Below are 23,920 nucleotides of genomic sequence, written 5' to 3'. Positions count from 1 at the left end.
GACCAGAAGCCCAGGGATTTCTGAGGTGAGGGCGCCACCTGCCGGCCCTGCTCAAGCCTCCCCTAAAAGGCCATGACCCCTGGGTCTGCGGTGTTGTCTTTGAGGCTGAGCTCGGTTTCCACAAATCCGCGAGTCCCTTGCCGCGTCACTCATGCAAACCACCTGTGTCACGTAGCGAGGTCCAGGCTTGTCCCCAGTAACGACACGGCGAAGGTCAGATCTCGTGACTTTATTACGGAAAAGCCCCCAAAGCGCTGGACGCTTCTCTGAACGGACATCTCAGAGGACCCAGTCCTGCTTCTGGGATAGCAGAGAGCGAGCAGGACAGGGGCGCGGACGGCGCAGGTGGGAGCAGCCGGACTCCCCAGTCACCTGTAGCCGACTTCTTGCTTTTGGAACCAGCTCAGGGTTGTCACACGAAGTCAAACGTTTAACGGTGTGCCAGGCCTTTGCCGGGCACTATTCTGAACATCTTACTGGGGTTAACGAATGTAATCCTCTCGAGGAACATACGAGGTAGGTACTATCATGGTTCTTCCCTCATTGTACAAGTAAGACAGCGGAGGAACAGAGAGGCTGAGTGGCTCACCAAGGTCACACAGCCAGAGAAGGGGTGGGGGGCTGCCATTGAATGTCCAGAGTCTGTGCTGTGTGATCCACCCGTCAGGCCGCCTCTACCTCTACTTTCCTCATCTGAGAAATGGGCATACCAATTCATCCCTGCCCTTCCTGGCTGGCTGTGGCTAGAATATAAGCTGCGAGGTGAACATGCCTGGTCAGTTCTACAGGATGGGTCGCAGGTGTGAGCCAACCCTGGGCCTCGCGCGCCCTGGACGCGTGTCCCTGCGTCAGGGCCTAGGGCTGCAGCTCGTACTGCTGCTCGGTGGCTGTGTGGAAGTCCTCGAGCACTGACTGCAGGAACTCAAATGTGGGCCGCTCCTCTGGCCGGCTCCTCCAGCACTCAGCAATGACACCGCGGTACAGCTCCGGCGGGCACGAGTCGGGCCGCGGCATGCGGTAGCCGCGCTCCAGGCTGCGGATGACCTCGGGGTTGCTCATTCCTGCAGGCGGACGGGACGCAGAGCGCGGCTGAGGGGCGGCGGGAGCCCGTGAGGCCCAGACCACCGCATCCTCCCTCGCAGGTCACTGGGCTGCCCAGCTGGTGCCCCTGAGAAATAACCCTTTATTTACATGTCATTCCTCCGAGAACAGCTGGAGGGGAGGCTTGGGTTGTCTCCTTAGTGCGGGCAGTTCCTCCGTGTGTGGGAGCCTGTCTTGCTTACCTGCCATGGGCACACAGCCCAAGCCCGTCACTCGCTGGCCAGGTGCTCCGTGAAGATGCACCAGCCCGCGGAGGGAGACCGCTGGCTGTAGGCTGCTGAGTTGGCCAAGCCCTTTAGCGGCCCAGTGGGGCGGGGGGAGGGCTGGGAAGTTGTACAGTCAGAGCACGGCTTCCGGAACTACACCCAAGGTGCAAGGCCAGAGGAGAGACAAGCTGTCCTCAAGTGAGAACCAATTTGGAGTGAACTTGAGTTCAGACACTGACCTTCACTTAATTCCTGGTTTGGGGGTTTACTGACCTCTCCTGAATGAAGGGGCACAGCCCTGTTGCCAAAGCAATGTTGAGGAAGGGGCACAGAGCCTCTGTCTCCAGAGTGACATGCATGAGTCTCTGTTCCAACTGCGGGACCCCATTCTGACATAGATGTGGGCAGCTCCAGGCACCAAGGATGGGATATCTGTCATTGCAGTCATTTCTGGAAGGTAGGGAGCCCATCTAATCACTGCGGGACCAAGCCGCCTACCTGGATAGGGTACGCGCCCATAAGTGACGATTTCCATCAGGAGGATTCCAAACGACCACACATCTGCTTTGATGGTGAACACCCCAAAATGGATGGCCTCTGGGGCAGTCCACTTGATGGGGAACTTGGCGCCTATGAGAAAAGCCACAGGCAGCTTTGTGAGGCCATGACAGACTGTCCCTATGCACCTTCCCTCCCCCTTTTTAGCAGGCCTTGGACCACCATCTCTGGTTGTGCTTCCAGAGAACCACTAAGACCCACTAGAACACATGAGTAGGCATGTTGAAGACTCTAGGGGTGCACAGCCCAAGAGACAACCTCTGTCACCCTGTTTGGGTCTTGGTTCCGTGGGCTTCACAAGGCAACCCATATGTGTTTCCACCTGGAACAGAAGAGTCATTTCCACCTCACGTGTTTAATAACAGAAATCCATCGTTTGGGCAATTCACCTTAACTGGTCCCTGCCTTTTAATCCCTACCTGCAAAATGGAACTGATGTCAAGGGACTTGTGTGCCACCTAGGGTCACGGTGAGGAGGGCATTCCAATCCTGCTGTCCTGTGAAGCCCCCTGGGGAGCTGCAGCCTGGTCAGCATTTAGAGTAGACAGCATACAGCTCAGCATGAGATTACCTCCTTCCTTGTCCTGCTTTCTCGGTTTCCCCAGCCAGCCTGAAGCTTCCTCAGGGAATAAGCCCTATTGATCTTTCTCCTGTGCCAACTGATTAATATGCTCAGCTTGCTTGCTAGCTTACTTGATACATGTATTTGACCATTTTAAATCTTTTCATGAAGATTTTTTTTTTTTTTTTTTTTTTTTTTTTTTTTGTCTCACGAAGAAAAGCCGAGTGTTCTGTGGAAACCCTAATTCAGGTATAAGCATTTACTGCCTATTCATGCTTCAAAAAAATGTTTTCCATAGTGTGTTCTGAGAAACCCTATATCTGTGGGAGGCTTACAGAAGCCAAGTGAAAAAGGTACCTTGGGCTCAAATTAGTTTTGGAGAGACAGGTGAAGCAAATATATGCTGTTTCTTTGCTGCAGGACTTGTCAGTGCCTTTCATATGTTGGTGTGCACCAGGAATCTCCAAAGAGGGTCTGAACAACCTATGCAGCATCTCCAAACCTACTTCATCACAAAACCATTCCTCATCAGACACTAGTGAAGCCCCTTTACAGAAACGCTGATCTACCTGGGAGTGAGGCCAGAATTGGGAAAAAACACAAAGCTCTTCTCTGAAGTGTCAAGGAGAAGCACAAGGGGGTTTAAGGAGTTGGGGAAGGTAAGGCCCAAGGTCTCCCTTGTAGATGGGGGCTCCGCCCACCTTCTTGAGCAGTGTATTCACTGTCAATGATGCGGGCCAAGCCGAAGTCCGCGATCTTGCAGCACAGGGTCTCAGACACCAGGATGTTGGCTGCTCTCAGGTCGCGGTGGATCGAATTCATTTGCTCGATGTATGCCATTCCTTCGGCAATCTGAGGGAACAAGCCACACAGTGAAGAACAGCGCAGGGACCTCCAGGCAAGGATGGAGCCAACCAGCATGCCCTGCAGAGCCGCAATCAGGAGAGGAAGGACCTGCCCACCTATCTGGAAGGCTGTTCCTCACCCCCTCATAGCCTGGAAGGGGCAGGAACACTTGGAGGTCTGTGTTTGTGTTTGTTGGCAGATGCATAGGGGACGAGGAGTGCTGCTGGAGAAGGAGAAGGAGCAGATTCCTGAGTGGAGAAAACTGGCTTCCACCACTCTTCAGCTGAATAAGCCATAGACCGCAGCCCTCGAAAAGCCCAGAAAAGCAGAGACATGGATATCAGAGCCAGAGCTGCCTGAACCACTCACCCACTTCTCTGTCCTTCCAAGTGTTTGCAGGGAAGGAAGACAGCAGAATGAAAGCAGGAGAAGAAGGTCTTTTAAGGGGTCGGGGAAGAAAAGGTCAGGGAAGGAGGGAAGTCAGCAGCACTGTTCAAGAGCAGGGAGCCTTGGATTGGAGCTGCTTAAGCTCTCTAAGGGGTCTCTGTCCTGACCTGGAACATGAGGAAAGGGGTCTCCAGGGTGTGGAGTCGAGGTGGGCATTACACAAGACATGTGGCCAGGTGGCTAACTAGGCCCTCAGAGGGCATGCGCAGAATTCCAGTGGACCAGAGGCCGTTTCTGTCCCCTATCACCACCATTGGGCCAGGAATAGCTGCTCATGTGGCACTTGTGTCTTGTAGTCGAGGAAACTCATTGAGGCTTTATTCTTCTCACTCCCGCTTGATGGATGAAGGAACCGAGGCAGAGCATAAAATGCCAATGTACCCCCAGACCAGCGATGGCAAGAAGGCAGCACTGGACTTCATCCTACTTCTCCGTAAGCGTCCATCTGCCCTGGTTTATTCAAGAATCCATTCACTTAGTCATTCATTTATTCCTTTGCTAAATCATACATTTATTGGTATGTTACTGTGGGGGCTAGAAAGCTGAATACCAAATATCTTGGATCTGGATAACATTTACCAGCACTCCTCCCATTAACAAATGCGTACTGAGAAGTACTAGAAATCATACCAAAGGTGGGGGGGTTTGCGGGGGAACCAGATGGGCTTTCAAGACGACTACACCACACACGGTGCTAACTAAAACTCATGCAGAAAGTGTTCTCTGCCCCTTTCCCATCCAGGGAAATCTGAATTGAATTTAACTTGGGTCTTGAATGTCGGTTAGGATTTTGCCCAGGCATTCTGGGTGAAAGGGGCAGCCTGAGTGAGGGCTCAGGGGTGTGACAGGACATGGGGGGGTGCTGTGGGGCTGCAAAGTAGGGCACATAGATGACGGTTATAGGCGGGATTTGCATTTCATCCTGCAAAGCAGGAAAAGGAGTGCCCAGAAGGGTCGTGTGTGTGTGTGTGTGTGTCCACACACGTGTGTGCTGAGACGCAAGCATGACTAGAATGGGGTGTAGAAGCTGTTCACTTGGAAGGTTCTGATTTTCTGGTTTCCTAACCCTTAGATTCTTGGCCACCCCTAGGTATACATGCAGGTGGCTTTTCATATCCTTTGCCCCTGGGAAGACCCAAGATTTCCCCAGGAACTGAGAAAGAGACAGGGGAGAGTGAGAAAGGCAAAGAAAGAAAGAAAGAAGGGGTGGCCACTCTTAACACCGTTTTGTGGTTTGAGGCTGGTTACCAGTGTTAATTTTCCGAGACCACTCAGCACCCTACCCAAACCCAGGTGCACTAACCTTAGTGGAAAAAGGGCATGGTGACATCAGTTCCTGCACTGATACTAATAACAGATAATACCAGACAAGGTGGGGATGGGGTGGTGGTGTGGGGTGAGGGGGAGGTTTCCTCTCTGGAGGCGGATGTGTGTGTGTTTCTGGGTCTCACCGGCTGACCACAGACCAGAGCTCTTCTGCTGAGAGTTCCAGTTTTAGCAGACACACACACTCAGGGCTATCAGGTGTGTTTCCCTGCCAGTTAGAACCCTCAGCTAACATCCCCGGGGAGGAACGACCCCTTCTCTCCCTTTTGCTCTTCACCTCATGAAGCCTGGACTGTGATTCACCTGCTGGAAGAGGCATTTGTGGGCATAATCTGAGGAAGAAAGGAGGTCATGACACGCCTGCCTACACATGGAATTCAGGTGAACTCTCCGGGTTCCCCACACCATCCGTTCTCCTTCTCTTCAGGAATAATTGGACTCACCTCACTTCATCCCAACGGCCCAGAATAAAGACTGCATTTCCCAACCTCCTTCGCAGCCTGGGTGTGGCCAGGTGACATGGTTGGGGGCAAGGAAAGAAATGTCAAAGTAAGGATAGTAGGTGACTTCAGGGACATGTCTAGAAGGAGGAAGGTGGGAAGCCTGAGTGGCTCAGCTGTTAGAAGGGAGAAGGTGGGCTTAAATGACATGCTAAGTGCCGAGCAGATGGAAGAAATGTGGGTCCCTGTGTCTTTGGGGGAAAGACCCACTTACTTGCTCCCACACAAAACACCTCTGGATATTTACAAATTTAAACTGTTATTACTCTGTGTTTTCTGCCCTTCCCAGCCCAGCCTAAATTGAGTGGCTACAACCTCTGAATAGTCAGTTTCATGAAGCCACAAGGCACAGAGGAGAGGGTGGGGTTCTGAGTCCACTTGGTCATCACTACTCTTGGGCTTTGTTATAGTTGATAGCTCACAAACCTGGGCTGACATGTCGATCAGTCTGGAGAGGGACAATCTGCTACCTTCATCTGTCTTCAGGAAATCCAGCAAGCATCCTAAGGAAAGAGAAGTTGCAACTGCTCTTGTGCAAAATGAGCCAACCCCGGCTGTGCCGGTCCCTGCCATGTGTGCGCTGCCCCCAACCTGGTGTCAGGAAACATGGGGCACCCTGTCAGATCTCCGGTACACAGAGAACAAAACCACCCACAGCTGCAGAGTAGAGTGCTTTATGCTTTACAGAAATTCTAGTCTCGGTCATCAGAGCATCCCAGGAGGCAGCCACTGTGCTCCCAGCTGCTCAGAGGAAGTTCTGCAAGGGTCAGAGCCACCCAGCCGGGAAGCCAGGAGCAGAACCTGATCTCCCGACTCTGTATCAGTGCCTGTTCTTGGCATGATGTCCCACAGCGTCTTCCTGTCCCCTTCACCCTTTGTTGGCAGATTCTGTCTCTGAGGACCAAGGGTGCAAAAAATGCCAGCACGGAGACCCCTGCCTCCTGGGGTTTGGTGCGGGGGACAAATGCAGCTCCACTGTGACATCTAAGAACGGGGAGGGATGGTCACCTAAGGGGGGGCTGGTGGGCGGTGGAGGCATTGAGTTCCCAGCTCAATGTGGGGCCCCCTTGAGGATGATTTCTAAGGAGTTAGGTTAACATGGCAGGTTAGGATCCTACAGAAGTGTTGGGCAATCAGGGTCACAGGAAGAGTGGGAAGGAGCTCACAGGCTGACCCCCACCCACTGCCCCATGAGATCTTGGCTTCACTGTGGACTTCCATGGCCAGCTGGCCTGATCTCTCTTTTCATCCATGATGTCATTTATGGTTTTCAGAAGTCCATGGCTAGTGAGTGGCATAACTGGGACCAGAACCATCTCTGGATGCCCAGTCGAGCACTCTTGGCAGTGCTCTGCCCTCCCTAGTGAGCATCAGACAGTGCTGGGCATAGAAGGTGCCCTCCAAAAATGTTGCCTGAAGTGTGTCTGAATGGGGACACAGCTCTGAAAGAACCACTGACCCATATTTTTCCCACCATCCTTCCTTCCTGCCCCTCAGTCCCATGGAAAACCTTAGATCTGTAGGATATTGCCTAATTGGTGGGGCCCATGACCCAGGGATCCCCCACGGAGGTCCGCTCACTGGCAGACCCACTGCAGCAGATCAGCCTCAGCCTTCTGGGCTCCTCATGCCTTGACCCTGCCCCTCCCCACCCCTGTCTGACGATGCAGCCCATGCAGGGCACCACCTCTGGCCATGTACTCGGTCACGATGTAAATGGGTTCCTTGGTGACCACGGCATAGAGACGAACTAGCCTCTCATGCTGGAGAGTTTTCATCATGTTGGCCTCTGCCAGGAAGGCTTCCGGAGACATGGTTCCCTCCTTTAAGGTCTTGATGGCCACTTTCACATTGTTCTTGTAATAACCTGAGCCGGGTCGGGGAGAGAATAAAGAAACCATTTAGAAGACCTGGACACTGTGGGAGGTGATCCCTTCACTAAAATATCTATAAGCTTCCAGGAGCCACCCTTATTCTACAGGTGGAGGACTGAGGTCAGAACTGCCCCCCTAGGATGGAGCCCTGGGCTCGGATGTTCGGGTCCTATAGGTGACAGATGAGCTGGCTTTTCCTGTAGGATGCCAGCCTATCTCAGCCTCTTGTGCCCGACTGGAGCCTCAGGGAGTTGAGAAACTTCCCTGCCTGGAGGGAGGCTGCTTTACCTCCTCGCCCCTGCGCCAGGTCTGTCCTGGTGTGTCGTGTCCCTTCTGTCCTTCCTATAGCCTGCTCCTCTCCCGACGCGAGTCTCTTCTACCACACGATACCTTCAGCCTGGAAATGGGCATCACAGCCCATGGCAACACTGCCGAGGAGGCAGAGGTGGCTTGTAGACCTCTTTCCCTCCTTTCTGTGCCCTGCAAGTTTCCTTCCCCTGTACCTCCACATTCTCCCCCACCCACATTTTCCTCCAAGCACGTTCTCCTCCATCAAGCTCCCCCATCCACCCTGAAAGGTAAAAGATAAATAATAATTGACACACCCTTCTCAGGAGATCTTTGCAAGGACCTATGTAGGGCTCCGCACATAGGTGTTTCAGGCATCAGTCCCGGTTGCTGGAGGAGGGTTTGGGGACACAGGTGGATCTCACCTGGGGATCATGCCCCAGAGCTATGGACTGGTCCAGGAATAAAATAAAGCACTGCCTTTCATAGTCTGCTAGTGCTCTTGGTGAGTACAAGAGTGGTCGTCCGCTACACGTACAGGGACTGGAGAGCTCAGTGACCTCGCTTGTCACCCAGCTACAAGCAGTGGCTTGGTCTATTATTAGACTTCTGGAGCTCCTGGGTCACCATTGACCATGTTGAGCAGGTCATTTCCATCTGGCAAACCAAAGCTAAGAGGAGTTAGCCAGATGTTCAAGTTCACAGACCAGTCCATCCATGGCAGACTAGCCCCGGGCAGTGAAGAGTGAGGGAAGGAACCAACTAAGGTGTTGGGAGAGCTGGAGTCTGTTCCTACAGCACCACCATGGTGTCCTGACAGTGGAGGCCAAGTCACTGCAGTGTCTTAGGATTGCCTTCATTACCTCATCTGTGAAATGGGTACCATCGCCTCTGGCCCTTCTCCCAAACAAGCTTTCTGGGGAAGCACAATACAGTGTGCATATCCTGAGCCTTCTGTGCTTCAGGACACAGGGCAGGGAGAGAGAGGCTTCTGGCCACATACTCACCCATCCAGACATCGCCAAACTGCCCAGACCCGAGTTTCCTGACCAGCTTGAGAGACTGCCGGGGGATTTCCCATTCATCCTGGGCCCAGGGGTTTTGGGGAGCCAGATTCACACAGGGTTGGGTCAGCCTCTGGCATAAACCATCCCCTTTCTCTGCATTAGGGAAGAAGAGATGGAGCTGGAGATTACCAGAGTAGCCTAATCACAGGTCTCCCTCGGGAACCATATCCTTCCCAGCTGTGTCCCTTTCTTGTTTTTGCCAACCACACTCCCATGTCCAAGTACACATATGCCTGTGTTCACATTTGCTGTACACACTCTCTGCATTTGCATTCATTTTGCATAAAGCAAGGCATGCTGTCATTGACCTGCTCTAAGACTGAAAATCCTCGTTATGCTCCAAGTGGTCACACGCTGAGTGAGCCAGTAGAAGGGATTAGGGAAATCGACTTTGAATCACTGTGCCGATACTTGCCCAGCTTTGGGATAGCCCCCTCCCCTACGATGGCACCAGTGATTCACATGATCTTGAGATCTAGTGATAGATCGAAGGGCTCCTCTGCACCCCGGTCACATCCTCCCCTCTTACGAGAATAATGCTGCACCAAAGCCTGGAGTGTAGGGAAGGTGATGCGGGGGGAGATGTAATAGCCCCCTTCATCCAGGGAGCGGATCTTGTAGTGTTTGATCATCTCCCCCTGGGTGGTCACATCCTTCACAGTCAAGGAAAAGGCACCTAGAGGAGTAATAAAGTGATAAGGCATACAGAGGGGAAAATCAGGGTTGAGATTTGGGCTTCATTTCAAAACCACCCAAATTCTGCCCTCCACTTTAACTCTTCCCACCATAAGTTATCTTTCTTTCATCTCAACCTCAGCCCTCCAGAAAGCCTCCCCTATCCTCGCCACCCAACTCAGACCTTGATGTTTCTCTCCAAGCCAGGGAATCCCAGAACGCTGAAGCAAACATGCTGTCCCCTACTTGGACATCTGGTCATCCAGGGACCCCCCTTTGCCATGGACTATTTATTGAGAAATGTAGAGTTATTGAAGGAACTAGAGGATTGATTGATTCCTGGATTCATTCAACTCACTCATTCTAGCTGAAAAGGCTGGCGCTGCCCCCACAAGGAATAGCAAACACCAAACTTAAGCACTCATGTCCGTGGAGGAGAATATAATAACCTATTTCCCAGGAATTCTGTTCAAATTTATAAACATCTCTGTACCTTGTCATGTATATTACTGTCTGCCTGCAGACAAGGATAGCAGATGCTAAAGGCTAAGAGCAATTTAGGAGGCAAGAGTTTCCACTGGAGAAACGTCTTTCCACGACTTGATGTTCTCATAAAATGTCTCTGTCCAGCTCTCTGGGTAACACGCCCGCTACTCTTAATGGGAAGATGAGGAAACTGAGGTCAGGAAGGGGAATGCTATTGGCCTTCTGAGGGTTCCCCCCTCCGATAGGAAGCTTTTACAAAGCTCCACCGCTAGGTGTCAGGCTCGGACGCCTCTTCTTCTGGGTGTGCACGCCCGGTTTTTCCGCGGTGCTGTTTGTCTCCCTCGCAAACCACCTTTCCCTCTCCCCTCCCTTAGCTATTGCTCCTCTCATCACCTACTTACAAACCATGCAAGATGTGTGTGTGCATCTTGCTGTCGCCAGGCCCATCCCACGTCCGCGACCGCAGCTCCACCCTGCTCGCTGCAAACTGTCTCCCTTGCCTTGCCCCGGTAAGTGCAACCTGAGAGTGGCTCTAATGAGTTCATGGAACCTTGCACCACCCCGGTAGTGAGGAAGAGGGCCTTTCTCGCCCCCTCCTCTTTTTTTTTTTTTTTTTCTTTTCAGCTGGACATCGTGTAGGCTGCATCATAAGAAGCCTAGGAGACCCTGCTCTCTTCCCCACGATGCTGCTACCAGAGCTCATGATTTAGGGCTTCTAGCTTGCCTGGGGTTCATCCAAGGGCCTGTCCCCCATTTCTTTTCACAGTTTAATATTCTTCTTATTGTTATTCCTCCAAATACTTTCAACTGCTGGTTCAGGGCTCCCAGAGATTGAGATTTAATGCCCGCAGAACTGTCTGCCTTCAGACTGGGAAACTAGCTGATCCTCACCCAGGTACCCATAAACAGAGGTTTGAGAGGCTAAGAGAATGACAGAGGCAATACAGGGGAGAATTCATTTCCCCGGCTTCTGTGGGCAGCGTTCCTTCCCTGTCTTCCATCCGCTGGCTGCAGTTTTCAGATGCAGAGAGAGGACACTTGCTTCGGAGTTCTGAGGAGCATGTATGCAAATGTGTCTGTGTCCGTCTATGTGTGTGGGCTTGATGATGCTGAGGCAGTCCTGCAGCCCTGCCTCAAACTGGCCAATTTCCAGCTTGGACTAGCTTCCCCATGGTGGGCAAGGACAAGAGGGGTACCCCCACCTTTAGAGCACCCCTTCCTCCATCCTGAGGTTGGGAGGTCCCTCTCTTCCAGAAGGCACCTTACCAATAGACAATGACTAAGACATCATGTCCAGGGCGAGATCACATGATTCTGGGACTTGTGTCAACATAGTAGGGGTGGGTGGGAATATACAGAAAATAGGATTGACTGAGAGATCACTGTCCAAGCAGAATGTGGGCACAAGGGGTTCCATCATACTCTTCTCTCTACTTCTGTACATGTTTGAAATATTCTCTAAAAACAAAACAGGTATGTCATCTCCAGTGATTCCCATATCGCTTCTTGGTCAAAAGTGCTTTGCCAAAATGGAGTAGTGGCAATATGGCAATATCCATATATAGATATATATGGATTTAATTCATCCACTGGTACAGTTCCGGAAATTTTATATAGAACACCCAACTGACCAATGCACCCCCCACCTCCTCAACCTGGCCCTGACCCTTTGAAGGGCGGGGAGGCTTCGGGATTTCCCCTGAGCCTCCCAGGGTATAATGTCCCTTGTTTGCTGCTCTGGGGCTTCCGCTCGCTGTGGTTCTCAAGCTGTGATGGAGCTGGAGGACGAGGCTGGTGGGGTGCTCCCACTAAGCAGAACCTCTGTCTCCTCTCATTGCCCCAACCACAGGGAACCAGCTTGCAGCCCAGCCATCATCTCTTCCCTTCCTCCTCTGATGTCACTGTCACCACCTCTCCTCCAGTTAAAAATTGGCCACAAGGATGTAAGAGGTCCTTATGTGCCATGTCATGATGAACAAAGGCTTTCTTCATCTTACTCAGGGATATTCGCCTCCATCAGCTCATGACAGGCCTGCCGGACACACTGTAGACCTTGTAAAGTCTCTTAGATGACTTGGGCTCTGATCCTCTGATCTCTGTTCACTGTTGGCCTCATGGGAGTCATTTCTTCCCTTAGGGACTCAGTTTCCTCACCTTTCAAATGGGGCCATTGGCTCAGCATCCCAAAGGTGGCAAGTATGTACCAGGAAGCATATATAATAAAGTCCAGAGCAGCTCGTTCATAATAGCTGCAAGCTGGAAACAGCGTATGTCTCCCAACATCAGAAAGGAGGAACAGCTTACAGAATATTCATATGCTGGGTTCTGTAGAGCAGTGAATGTGAACGGACCACTGTCCTCAACAACATGAGGGTACCTGTTATGGGCTGAATTGTGTCCCTCCCAAATTCCTATGTTGAAGTCCTCCAGTAGCTCAGAATGTGACTCTATTTGGAGATGGGAGCTTTAAAGAGGTAACTACTGAAGTCATTGGTGGGGAGACAGGTTGACTAATCCAACATGACTGGTGCCCTTATTAGAAAAGGAGATTAAGACACAGACTGAGGACAGACCAGGTCAGGAGGTCTGTCAGGTAGAAGGTGGCTATCTACAAGCCAAGGAGAGAAGCCTCAGAAGAAACCAATCCTGCCGCCAACTCTATCTAGGACTGCCAGCCTCCAGCACCATGACACAGTTTCTTTCTGTGAAGCCGTCCACCCCGGTTTCTGGTACTTTATGACAGCAGGCCCAGTAAATTAATATAACAAACAATGTCAAGTGGAAGGGACAAGACATATAAAAATAAAAATAGTATGGTTCCATTTGCATCAAGTTGAAGAATATGGGAACCATGGGTGGTGAAGCCATAAGGAAAAGCAAGAAAGGATTTCCCTAAAAGTTGGGGCCCCTGGGTGGCTCAATTGGTTAAACATCTGCCTTCAGCTCGGGTCACAATCCCAAGGTCCTGGGATAGAACTAGCATTGGGCTCCCTGCTCAGTGGGGAGTCTGCTTCTCCTTCTGTCCTTCCCTCTGTTTGTGAGCACTCTCCCTCTCAAATAAATAAATAAAATCTTTAAAAAAATAAGAAAAAGAAAAGAGAATTTCTTTAAGAGTTGAGATAGCCATGATTTCTCTTGGGGGAGGGGTAGGTTGAGTCACACAAGTGGAGTGGTGAGAAGGGCTGTGGATGTCTGGAATGTTCGCTCTCCTGTGGCTGCACAGATGTTTCCTGTAATTATACGCTCACTTATAATTTATGCAAGTTTTGTATGCTTTATATGTCATAACAAAGGGAACTTTAAGAAGGAAGGCAGAAATGTTTTGGTCAATCGGGGGGTTTGAATCCATGCGTGCTCCCCATTCTCCACAATGGCCACCCCAGTCTTTCATACCCAGCCACGGGCCTTTCTCCAAACTCTGTCACCTTCCAGGTGCCTGTAAGTGCCTTGGCTGAGATGATTTCTAAGGGGTCTATGGGCTCCCAAATCCTTTGATTCCAAAACATGGCTCTGGGTCTCTCCCTCTCTTCAGACCTCACCAGCCTCAGTGTCCCCACTGAGCCAGAGACGATGCACAGTGGCCTGGGCGGGAGCAGCTCTCTAGCTGCCTCTCTTACCTGTACCCTGTTCATGTCCAGCCCAGCCAATGGACACCTGTTGGCACCATAGCCTCACACTCAGCTTCTGGACACTAGATAGGCTGGTCAGGCAGGGCCTGAACTGAAAGGGAGACAGGAGGCCCGGAAGCCTCTAGGTTCCCCTGGCTGGCATTCCCAGAAGCAGCCTCGGGGGTGGGGGTGGGGGCGCTTCCTGGGGACTGCACAGGAAGGGTACACTGGGCACCATGCTTACCTTTGTTGGTTTCACTCTCTCTGATAAGAAAGGAGCCCGCCTTATTGATTGGAGCCAGAAGCTGCCTCTCAGCATCTTTCCGGCTAATTGATCTAAAGAACCATCTGGGAAAGAGAAAAGGCAGGCAGATCTCAGAGGCTGAACATACTCCTTGGAATACTCTTATCCATGCCCCCCTTCTAAGCTGTACACCCCCTTGCCCCCCAAAATAGCGTTTTCCTGTTTTCAGGTTAACCCTGAAATAACAACACTCCTCACATCTTGGTTCATGAAATGCCCTTTGGCCCCTGGGCATCCTTTTCTTTTTACTTCCCATCAGCGGATGGACTTACTGCTTTCTTGAACTGAGAACATTTTTGGGTGCTCTTTGTTTGATCCTCCTTGAGGTCAAGTCTGAATTCCACAAAGTGCTGAGACCCTCAGAGCACAGATTCCCGCCATGTTCCTCTCAAGCAGGGACCAATCAGTGTGGAAGTTAGTGTCCATGACCCCACACACTCTTCCAGGGAGAGGTGCAGGCCTGGCAGTGCCAGACAGAGAATCCTCCCAAGGGCGACCATCGCTGGATGAGGGATACCAGGTAAGGCCACTAACCCAGTTCCAGCACTTTGCTCACGAGTTTAACAGACTCTCAGCTCTTTCAGGGAAAAAGCCCCATCTTACTCATTTCTACAGCTTTCTCCACATGTGGACAGAGTCAGAGTCTGGGTTCTGTTTGTTCAGTGCATGTTGTAGGAGGGAATGAGTGACTGGTTCTGTGCAGAAGTGGGTTATGAGGGTTCTGAGGAGTGCTGCTTTCTGGAGGCCAATTCTGAGCGAGGCCATCACGCTGTGAGTACCCCTGAGTCCTGCCCGTCGGAGGCCCTGGAGGAGATGGGGCTAATCATCGTGCTTCAAGGTTAGCTTGCAAGGTCATGGGCCTGTAGGGACATTTACATCCAAATAAATCAGGGGAGGAGCAGTTCCATTTCACAGATGGGAAGAGTGAGGTGAGCACAGAGAAGTAGTTCCCTGAGCACCAGGCTGTCTGGGTCTGTGGATAATACTTCCCCAGCAGCCCCTTTCTAGCTCCCTCCATGCTATGCTCCCAGAGGCTCACCTTTCAGTCCCTTTCCGACCCCTCCCTGCCCAGCAGCCCCCAGGGGGGAAGCAAAAAGTGGGCCTCGGCTTTGAAGGGCCCTCTGTGTGTCCACCTACTTTTCCACTTCCAAGGTCTCCACTCGGGCCACAAAGTTGCTGGGCACATAGCCTTCTCTTCCAGTGGTGAGAGACCTGGCCAACCACCAGTCTCCAACTCTACAGAGAAGGGAAAACCAAAATGGCATAGTGACTCCTGTGGGTATCTCTGGGGGGCGCTCACAGCCCTTCCCCAACTCCAATCTCATCCCTGAGGCAGAGGATGCAGAGGGCAGATGAGAAGGAACTGGTATGAGTTGCTCAGTGGGGAGGTGCTAACTTGTTGAGCATCTCACAGACTGGTCCAGGGAGTAAGGGGTTGGTGAAGACTCCAGAGGAAGAGTTTGTCCAGACAGCCTGACCACGCCAGAGGGCCCCTGTCTTCCGTGAGTAGCCTTCCTCTTGGTTAATGGGACAGATTGAGAGTTTATTGAGTGCGTCGGGACCAGACAGGAAAGACAATAGCAGGAGGAGAGATGCTGCCCAAAGGAGGAGCCGGGCAGCCCACGTGTGCCCAGAAGGTCGAGGCTTTTGTGCTTTGGGCTCAAGGCCATCGCAGAACTTCAAGAACAAAAGCAGAACCTCCAGGCTCCACAGAACAAGCCCGACGTTAGAGAGAGAGCAGACTTTGGAGGAGTTTCTGAGAGGGAGCCCTAGAAATTAAGTAAAGATGATTTCATGAGCAGAATCCTGTGCGAGGTTCTGGCTGGCAAGGGAGACACACGAACCTGTGGCAGAGCAGCCAGGCAAGCGCTGTGCCCATCAGGAGGGCTTCATGGAGGAGGTGATGTTGGAGGTAGTTTTGAAGGAGAAGTATGATTTTGACAGTGAAGTGGGAGATAGTGAGTGGAAGCCACCTTGTGAGAAAGACTGTGGAATGGTAGATCGAAGGAGAAAACTGGGTCAAGGTAAAAAGAAATGGTGGGTGACTGGACTGGACGGCTGGGTGGCTGTCCCACTGTGATAGGGAGCCTCAGAGTCCCCTGACCACAGGACCGCATTCCAGGAACTTACTCCTTCAGTATCTGCAGCTTCTCCCCCTTCAGCATCTGCAGGTCCCTGTCATTCACCGAGCTGTAGTCATACAGGGCCACCACGAAGTGCTCCTCTAGAGGGAACAAGGAAGAGCTGTGCACCGCTTGGGCCCAGCAGAGTGAGGGCAGGGGCTGGGTGAGTCTGTGCTGTGCGCCATCTCTGGCTGCCACGAGGTAAGGAGGACACAGGGACAGAGGGGAAGCTGTGGTGTGCTTTCTCCCTCACTGAGGCAGCAGGGGAATCTCCTGTCTACCAGACTGACCTTCTAACTTTGCTGCCGGGAATAAGGACAGGCTGCCCCTAGAGTCCATCCTGTCATCCCTTCTGGTCTCCACATGAAAGCCCTAAGGCCCAGAGCTACCCTCTCAGGGACTGGCTAGCCCAAGATTTAGGGAGATTGGCTGCACTGGGCTGAAGGCTGCCATCCCAAGTTTGGGAATGAGTGTTGGCTGATTCCTTATTGCTTCAAAGTCACATCAGCTTCCCTTCTCTTCCTCTTTGCCAGCTGCCCCTCCCCACCTCTATTCCAAAGAGGGTAGTGGTCTTGGGAATGTGGCTGCTATAACCTTGACCTGTAACTGTGGCCTTGTGCTCCTGGCAGGTGGTACCCTGACTTGCTGCTAGTCCCAGGAATGGACATCCGAATGGCCACTGCGAGTAAGGAGGTCTTTCCTGCTAGCTCTGGGGAGCCAAGAGCCACTGGAAAAGGTCACTTGGAGACCACCTCGCTCACCTGGGAGCGGATGACTCAACTTTGTCACCGATGTGTGGTGTGATGGCTAGTCACTTCCCCATGGGGGGAAGAGGGGATTGGAATAGATGACGATGCCCCCCACCTCCAGTTCTAAGATTCAAGTCTTTGCATCAAAGGTTGTTAGTTTATTGCTTTGCCCAGGGCTTCCTTGCTGGGGCCGTGAACCGCCAACCCCCCTCCCCCCAAGTAGGAAATGAAGGATGAGCCTTGTGGTAATCAGTCGTGAGTCCCAGCAGGATGAGAAACACCAAGATGAGAAACATCTGGTTTCAGCATTTTGTTTGGGAGCTTGACAGACTCTGAGCTCTCTCAGGTTGAGGAGCCACATCTTACTCAATTTTATAGCCTCCCCAGTATTTGGACAGAGTGGGTACTGTTTGCTTAGTGCATGCCGGGTGAGACAATGAGGGACCCAGGCTGTCAGAGCTCCTCATGCTCCTGCAAGCCAGTTCTGAAGGAAGGGACCGTCCTGTGAGTCACACCCGCCCCCCCAGGCTCCAAACCCCTGACCCAGGAGGGCCATGGTCACTCATTACACAATCCCCCACTGTCCTACCCACCAGAGTGGCAGTAGAGACGGGGTGAGGGAGGGTGGCGTCAGTGGTCAGAAGGCCAGCAGCAGCTTTGGAAAGTGGGGAAGTTGCGGAGAAAGATAAAGCTTTCTATCTTTCTCGGAACAGACTCAGGGCAGGAGGGAATATGCAGACCCATCGGCCCTCACCCTTTGAGGGTGGGGCTTTAGAATCTTTGAAAACTTGGTTTTGGGGGCACCTGGGTGGCTCAGTGGGTTAAAGCCTCTGCCTTCGGCTCAGGTCATGATCCCAGGGCCCTGGGATCGAGTTCCGCATCAGGCTCTCTGCTCAGCAGGGAGCCTGCTTCCCCCTCTTTTTCTCTGCCTGCCTCTCTGCCCACTTGTGATCTCTGTCTGCCAAATAAATAAATAAAATCTTAAAAAAAAAAAAGAAAGCTTAGTTTTGTTTTTTATGCTGTTTGTATTTATTGTAACATTTTTCTTTTTGTCTCATTTATAGTTTGTAGTTCTTATTTGAAAAACAAAACACAAAAAAACACCCAGGCTCAGATACAGGAACTGAGTCTTGATTCCTGGAGGGGGCCCCGCCTCCGTGGGCAGCTGAAGCCTAGGGCAGAGTTGGGCCACACCCCTTGCTATGTTTGGTTTAGTGCCTCCCCCCATAGCCTCTGCCTCTCTGACCCTGGAGGGCCTCCCCTGTCCTCTCCAGGAAGCTTCTCCCAGCTGAGCCCCTGTTCTGCCTGCACAGACCTGGGCCCAGAGCAGATGGCCTGGAGAGCCTCGGCTTCAAAAACAGCCCCTTCTTACCTTGGTCTGGACACGTGTCCGGAGGTGCAGGAGCCAGATGGTTAAACAGCACCTGCAGCAGAAACACACACACACACACACACACACACACACACACACGCTGCAGTAGTTCCACACCCCCCAAACCCAAGGCCTGGGCTGGGAGGCTGTTGCACCTGTCACCCAGGGGCTCTGTAGGGCGTATTTCCCTAAAGCTCAACAAATACATCCCTAGGTATACACCCTGTAGAGAAACTTCTGTAGTGTATCAGGAACCATGCACAAGAATGCTCCCAGCAAAACTACAATAATACATAAGAATTGTAAAATGTGGAAATTGTCCTTAGGACTAATGACAGAAAAATAGGCAAACTGGGGCACAGTCATGCAAGGAAATGCTACGCCACTGTGGCAACTTCTGAGCCCAGATATGCGCATCAACGTGGATGAAGGTCACAGATGTAATGGGAGATCTGACAACCACGTCTCAGAAGAATACAGGCTGTTTGATTTGATCAAAAGTTCACAACCGGCAGAAGAAACTAAACAGTCTTTAGGAGTATATGCACATGTGATGATACAAAACGGTAAGCTAAGGAATGATGGACACATTCAGGTAGGGGCCTGGGGTGAGGGATGGACTTGGGTGGGGACAATGGTCACTGCTCCTGAAGACCAAAGGGGCTGTGCTGGGTATTCATTTCATTATCCTTTTAATCTGATGGACATGTTATGAGTATTTTTTGTTTGTCTTCCATATTTATTGAACACAATTTTGAAGCAGCATTTTGCCACATGGTACATACAGTATGGCTCCATTGAAAATATAAACATGTCATATAAATAACATCGACAATAGGGTCTGGGAACAGGGGTTCTGTAGCACTAACTCTGGGTATCACTGGCTAGTGGGATAACGAGTGTTTATAATTTTTCTCCACAATTAGAATATGTCATATGATTTTTTTTTTTAGTTAAAAACTCTGGGGCACCTGGGTGGTTCAGTCAGTTGAACATCTGCCATCGACTGGGGTCGTGATCCTGGGGTCCTGGGATCGAGTCCCATGTCAGGCTCCCTGCTCAACGGGGAGTTTGCTTCTTCCTCTCCCTCTGACCCTTGCCCCTGCTCATGCTTACGCGCTCTCTCTTTCAAATAAATAAATAGTCTTTTTTAAAAAAATAAAGTTTAAAATATTCCAGCCTCTATAACTTATTACCATGTAACTTTGGCGATATTACTCAGTCTAAGTCATCGAGCCATCATTCACTCATTCAACAAGCATCTCAGTGTTCTGTGTTAAGTTGAGACACAGATAAAATGCCTTGTTTGTCTAAGAAATGGGATTAGCAATCCTACGTCCCATTAGGTCACCGTTGGACTAAATTGATGAACAGTTGAATGTGCCCCCAGAGGCAGAGAGCAAGAGAGCAGGTTCCAGGCATGACTCCCAACTGCCCCCAACCAAAAAGGGATAGGTGGCCAGGTGGGGAAGGGGAGTGTCACAAATAGACATCTAAAAATGCCTCTTTGGAATGTAGTACCCTCTGTGGAAGGGTTCTAAGTGTTCTGTAAACAAGCCAGAACAGCATCTCAGGTTCCACGGGAAGCTGAGGATTTGCTGGAGAGATGTGGCTAGTCTTAGGGTTCCTCATTCCTGGAGAGTAACTCTTTGGAAGGTGGGCAGCAGTGCTAGGAAGGGGACTGTTGTCCAGGAGCTTCTGGGTAGGGGTGGGGGCAGCAGATGTTGCTAAGTGCCTCAGACCCATTCCCACCACACCCTCTTCTCGATCTTTTTGATTTCTTTTTCTCTTCAAGGCTGCCCTTGTGAAATAAGAACCGGCTAAGAATTACTGGGGACTACACATGCCCGGTTCTGTTCGAAGGGTAGTATGTTACGGAATTGCATGGTTGTATATACATCCCATGTTGTTACCTCCCTATCAGAAAGGCACTTTCACTATACCCATTTTACAGATGCGGAAACTGAGGCATAGGGGAGTTAAGTAACCTGCTTCAAAGCACACAGCTATTCAGGGTAAACATGGCACTCTGGCTGTTAAACATCTCCTACTATATTGCCACACCAGCATGAGGTGGCTGCCACTTTTGGTGGCAGGGGCAAGGGGCAGATTTTTCAGAGCCCTGAATTATTTAGAGATGGCCCTGGTGCTGGCTGGAGACAAGCATGTGCTCTCTGCTCTTCTTCCTCCCCCTCCGTTTCCAGCTGGGAACAGCCATCACTCACCAAGGGTGGCAGTGGTGGGGGATCTTTGCTCTGGGTGTTGACCTTCACAGGACTCCATCGGGCCTTACTCTTCTCCTTCACCTGCTTTTTGCTGCTCACCACTCCCATCCTGTCGGAGAACACACAGCAGACTGGCGACGTGAGTAGGCCTTCAGAGCCTCAGTACAGAAGAGCTCCCCCAGCCCCTTCGGGATGGCCAATTAGAGAGAAGAGGAGGAGGGATGGAAGTGGGAGGGCAATGAAAGTCAAAATCAGAACATGGAATCCGTTTAGGGGATCTGGCAGGCTAAGCTGGCATTGTCTTTTTCCCCCCAGAGCAGGAAGAAGTGGTCCAGAGAGAAGGAATGACTGGGTTTAGGACACAGAGATCATCTGCCTGAGCAAACTGCCAGAAACTGCTGGGGTGGACCCCAGTGCCCTCGGGACAGGAGCCCTGGCATCCGGAAAGTGTCCGATGATGATTCTGGTGGGCTGGGTTCTAGTCTTCACTTTGCCACAGTCTGCATTACATGGGAAGGTCACGTCCCTGTCCCAGCCCGTGTAAGAACATGGCTGAGGTTCTTTCCGTCTCAGATTTTCAGGTGAGAGGCTATAAATTCAGGCCCCAGGGATGGTTCAGGCATCTGAGGCCAACTGCCTCTTCTCAGGAATCTCAGAGAAACTTCCTTAGAGGTGAGAGAAATACAGCCAAGATTCTTCTTGGGTAAAGGATCATAGAACGACGGAAGTGGGAAAGATGCTAGAGACCACAGGCAGCGTCACCAGGACATCAGCACTGCCTCCGTTCCAGGGCTGGTTCTTTAAGAGGAGCTTACACTTGACCGGGAAATTCCCAAACCCTGTCTCCGTCATCCTTTCCACTTTAAAGTAAGCGTAAATAGGCGTGATCACTGTCCCAGACTGAAGTTTGACATGTTCCATAGCTGGTTCATGGTCACTTAACCTTTGAAGAGCCAACTCTGGAGTCCTGGCTGACCACTGGCTACTCCACTCCACCTCACACCTGGCCCATCCCCAACAGGCAGACATTTAGAGGAAAGGACCTTGAGTTCCTGCTCTTGTCTGAAGGGCCGTGCAGTTGGTGGAGGGTTCCTGACTGTTTTTGGAGGTGTTCATAGCATTTCTTTGATTCCAAGATGCACCCCACCTTTTTTTTTTTTTCACATTTCAGTATCTCTGAAACCATGATGTGTTTTACAACTAGTGATGGTTCATAAAGTAATTAGCAGCATCTTTTTTTCCCTATGTCAGTCATACATAAAATAAATGCTAGCCTTCCAAAGAGTGGTGTCTTAGATTTAATGAAATGCAGTGGTGCTTTTCTTCCAGAAAGGTGAAAGCACATGTCTCATATTACTTTTCCTCAAACTCTCCTTGAAGAAAAGGAAGACTATAATAATCTTAAATACAGGACAGAGAGCCACAATAAATTATCCATGAATACTTAGTTGAGGTATGCTTTGGGTAAAGGCCTTGCAATACTTCACATTTGTAAAGAATGGGACTTTTTAAATGAAATTTGTACCAAAGTTATGGGCCAACATTTCAGTTTTTAGAGATATTTTTTTGGTATCAGAATTTTGCACAAGGGATTATGGGTTTTTATTAAGAATTGATACTGAGCCTCATGTCACATCGGGTTCTCTGTTCAGCAGATGGTCTGCTTCTCCCTCTCACTCTTCTTCTGTACTCTCCCTATCTCTCTCTCAGATAAGTAAATAAAATCTTTAAAGAGAAAAAAAAAGAATTGATATTAAATTTTATCAGGTACTTATTGAGTATCTTTTAATATGATAATTTAATATGTTGATGTGATGAATTCTGTTGATAAATTTTCTGCTACTGAAACTTCTCTTCATTCTGAAATAAAAGCTGTTTGGTTACAGTTCACTAGTCTTTTTGATACATGGATGGATCCTATTTGCCAATATTTTATTTCAAATGAGAATCAATATTCCTGAACGGGTTCTGTGTATGAGGAGTTAGCACCAAGATAATGCTGGCTTTATAACATACAAGGGAACTGTCCACCTTTTTCCTATGGTCTTGAACTGTTTAATAACCTTGGGACTCTCTTCTTTAAAGGCTATTTAGAACTCCAAGGGGTCCTTTTATAAAAAGTAGGTCCTTAAGTAGATTTCCAATTTCTTCTACAAGAATTTGTCAGTTCCCATTTTTCCTCTCCCTTGCACCATTTTGATGATTTATATGATTTATAGATCTTTGATTTCCTCCACATTTTCCAGTTTGTTGCCATAAAGTTTTATGTAGTATTGTCTTGTAATTATTTCAACATCGTCTCTTTCTTATGTCCTCTTTCTTGTTCCTAATATAATTAAATTAGCTTTTTAAAAAAGATTTATTTATTTATTTATTTATTTATTTGACAGACAGAGATCAGAAGTAGGCAGAGAGGCAGGCAGAGAGTGAGAAGGAAGCAGGCTCCCCGCTGAGCAGAGATCCAGATGTGGGACTCTATCCCAGGACCCTGGGATCATGACCTGAGCCGAAAGCAGAGGCTTTAACCCACTGAGCCACCCAGGTGCCCAACAATTACAATTTTTAATTGGATAAAATTATCTGAAATTTTCTTTGACCAAATAAAGTTTTAATCTAGCTTTAAAATAATGATAAAGTAGACTGTAATCAAAACAGCATAAAATTGGAATAAGAACAGACATATTATCAATGGAGCAGAATAATAAGCATGCAAACAGATTATAGAGCATTTGGAATTGTATATATGAAAAAGATACATTTTACTTCAAAGGAGAACTGATGGTTGATTTTAATAAGTGACATTTAACAAGTGGCTGTCTACCTAGAAGAAAAAGCAATCGAACCCCTACCTCACACCATATTAAAAAATAAATTCCACATGTACTGAAAAAATATTAAAAAGTTAAAAAAAATTTAATTGAAAGAAAATTTAGGAGACTATATATTTGACCCAGAGTTTGGAAATAACAATGAACAATGAAGGGTAGTCAGATGCTGAAAGGACAAAAAGACATACTGATAGCAAAAATACAAATTTATAAAAGCGAAAGGTATTCTATAGTTAAAGAAATTATGAAGTCAGTACCTGAGCAATAGATTGGGAAAATGACTTGCAAGGCATACTGCAGATAAATGTGTATTTATAATATACACAGAGCTCATGTAATTAAACAAGAATATGGTCTAGCATATGACCCACTCAATAAAAAAAAGGAATAAAGATTGTGAATGTCAGTTCATCCAATGCAAATCCCACTAGATAAACAAACATGAAAAATGTTAAATTAAATGCAAATTAAGAAATGCAACTTAAGATAAAATATTCACATTACATCAATAAGATTGGGGAAAAAATAAAAGGAATGATAATACCAATTGTTGATGGGAAAGCAAGGGAGAATTACATTTTCATACATTCCTGGTACAAAAGTATTTAATATAATTACTGTTCTTTCATTCATCTCTTCTTACCCATTGTATTTCTAGGATCAACCCTCAGTGAAGGTTGGGATCTTTATCTTAACTCATTTTTTAATCCAAATTGCCTGGCAAGGAGTAAGGACTTAATAGATATTTATCAGACAAATAAAATATGAAATATTA

The 23,920-nt window shown here is 49.4% G+C and overlaps 1 protein-coding gene across 3 annotated transcripts in view; it reads right to left on the bottom strand.

Annotated features, from left to right (window-relative positions):
• Positions 1-214: 214 nt before the first annotated feature.
• BLK (BLK proto-oncogene, Src family tyrosine kinase) overlaps positions 215-23,920 on the bottom strand; it is a 69,911-nt gene continuing 46,205 nt past the window's right edge. For all 3 annotated transcript variants that reach the window (XM_004766072.3, XM_013063304.2, XM_013063303.2), the window contains exons 2-13: positions 20,318-20,426; positions 18,093-18,144; positions 15,979-16,072; positions 14,986-15,084; positions 13,789-13,892; positions 9,305-9,451; positions 8,716-8,868; positions 7,234-7,413; positions 5,973-6,049; positions 3,129-3,279; positions 1,806-1,937; positions 215-1,061 (exon numbers count right to left, since the gene is read on the bottom strand). In XM_004766072.3, the coding sequence (XP_004766129.1) occupies positions 856-1,061; positions 1,806-1,937; positions 3,129-3,279; positions 5,973-6,049; positions 7,234-7,413; positions 8,716-8,868; positions 9,305-9,451; positions 13,789-13,892; positions 14,986-15,084; positions 15,979-16,072; positions 18,093-18,144; positions 20,318-20,425 (1,503 nt within the window). In that variant the 5' untranslated portion in view covers position 20,426 and the 3' untranslated portion in view covers positions 215-855. The remainder of the gene's footprint in view (positions 1,062-1,805; positions 1,938-3,128; positions 3,280-5,972; positions 6,050-7,233; positions 7,414-8,715; positions 8,869-9,304; positions 9,452-13,788; positions 13,893-14,985; positions 15,085-15,978; positions 16,073-18,092; positions 18,145-20,317; positions 20,427-23,920) is intronic.

The sequence above is a fragment of the Mustela putorius genome, unplaced genomic scaffold, assembly GCF_011764305.1.
Source record: "Mustela putorius furo isolate JIRA1106 unplaced genomic scaffold, ASM1176430v1.1 tig00000242_pilon_pilon_pilon, whole genome shotgun sequence".
NCBI classification, from domain to species: domain Eukaryota; kingdom Metazoa; phylum Chordata; class Mammalia; order Carnivora; family Mustelidae; genus Mustela; species Mustela putorius.
The sequence above is the reverse complement of the archived record's forward strand: the minus strand, read 5'-3'. Positions and strand labels throughout refer to the sequence as shown.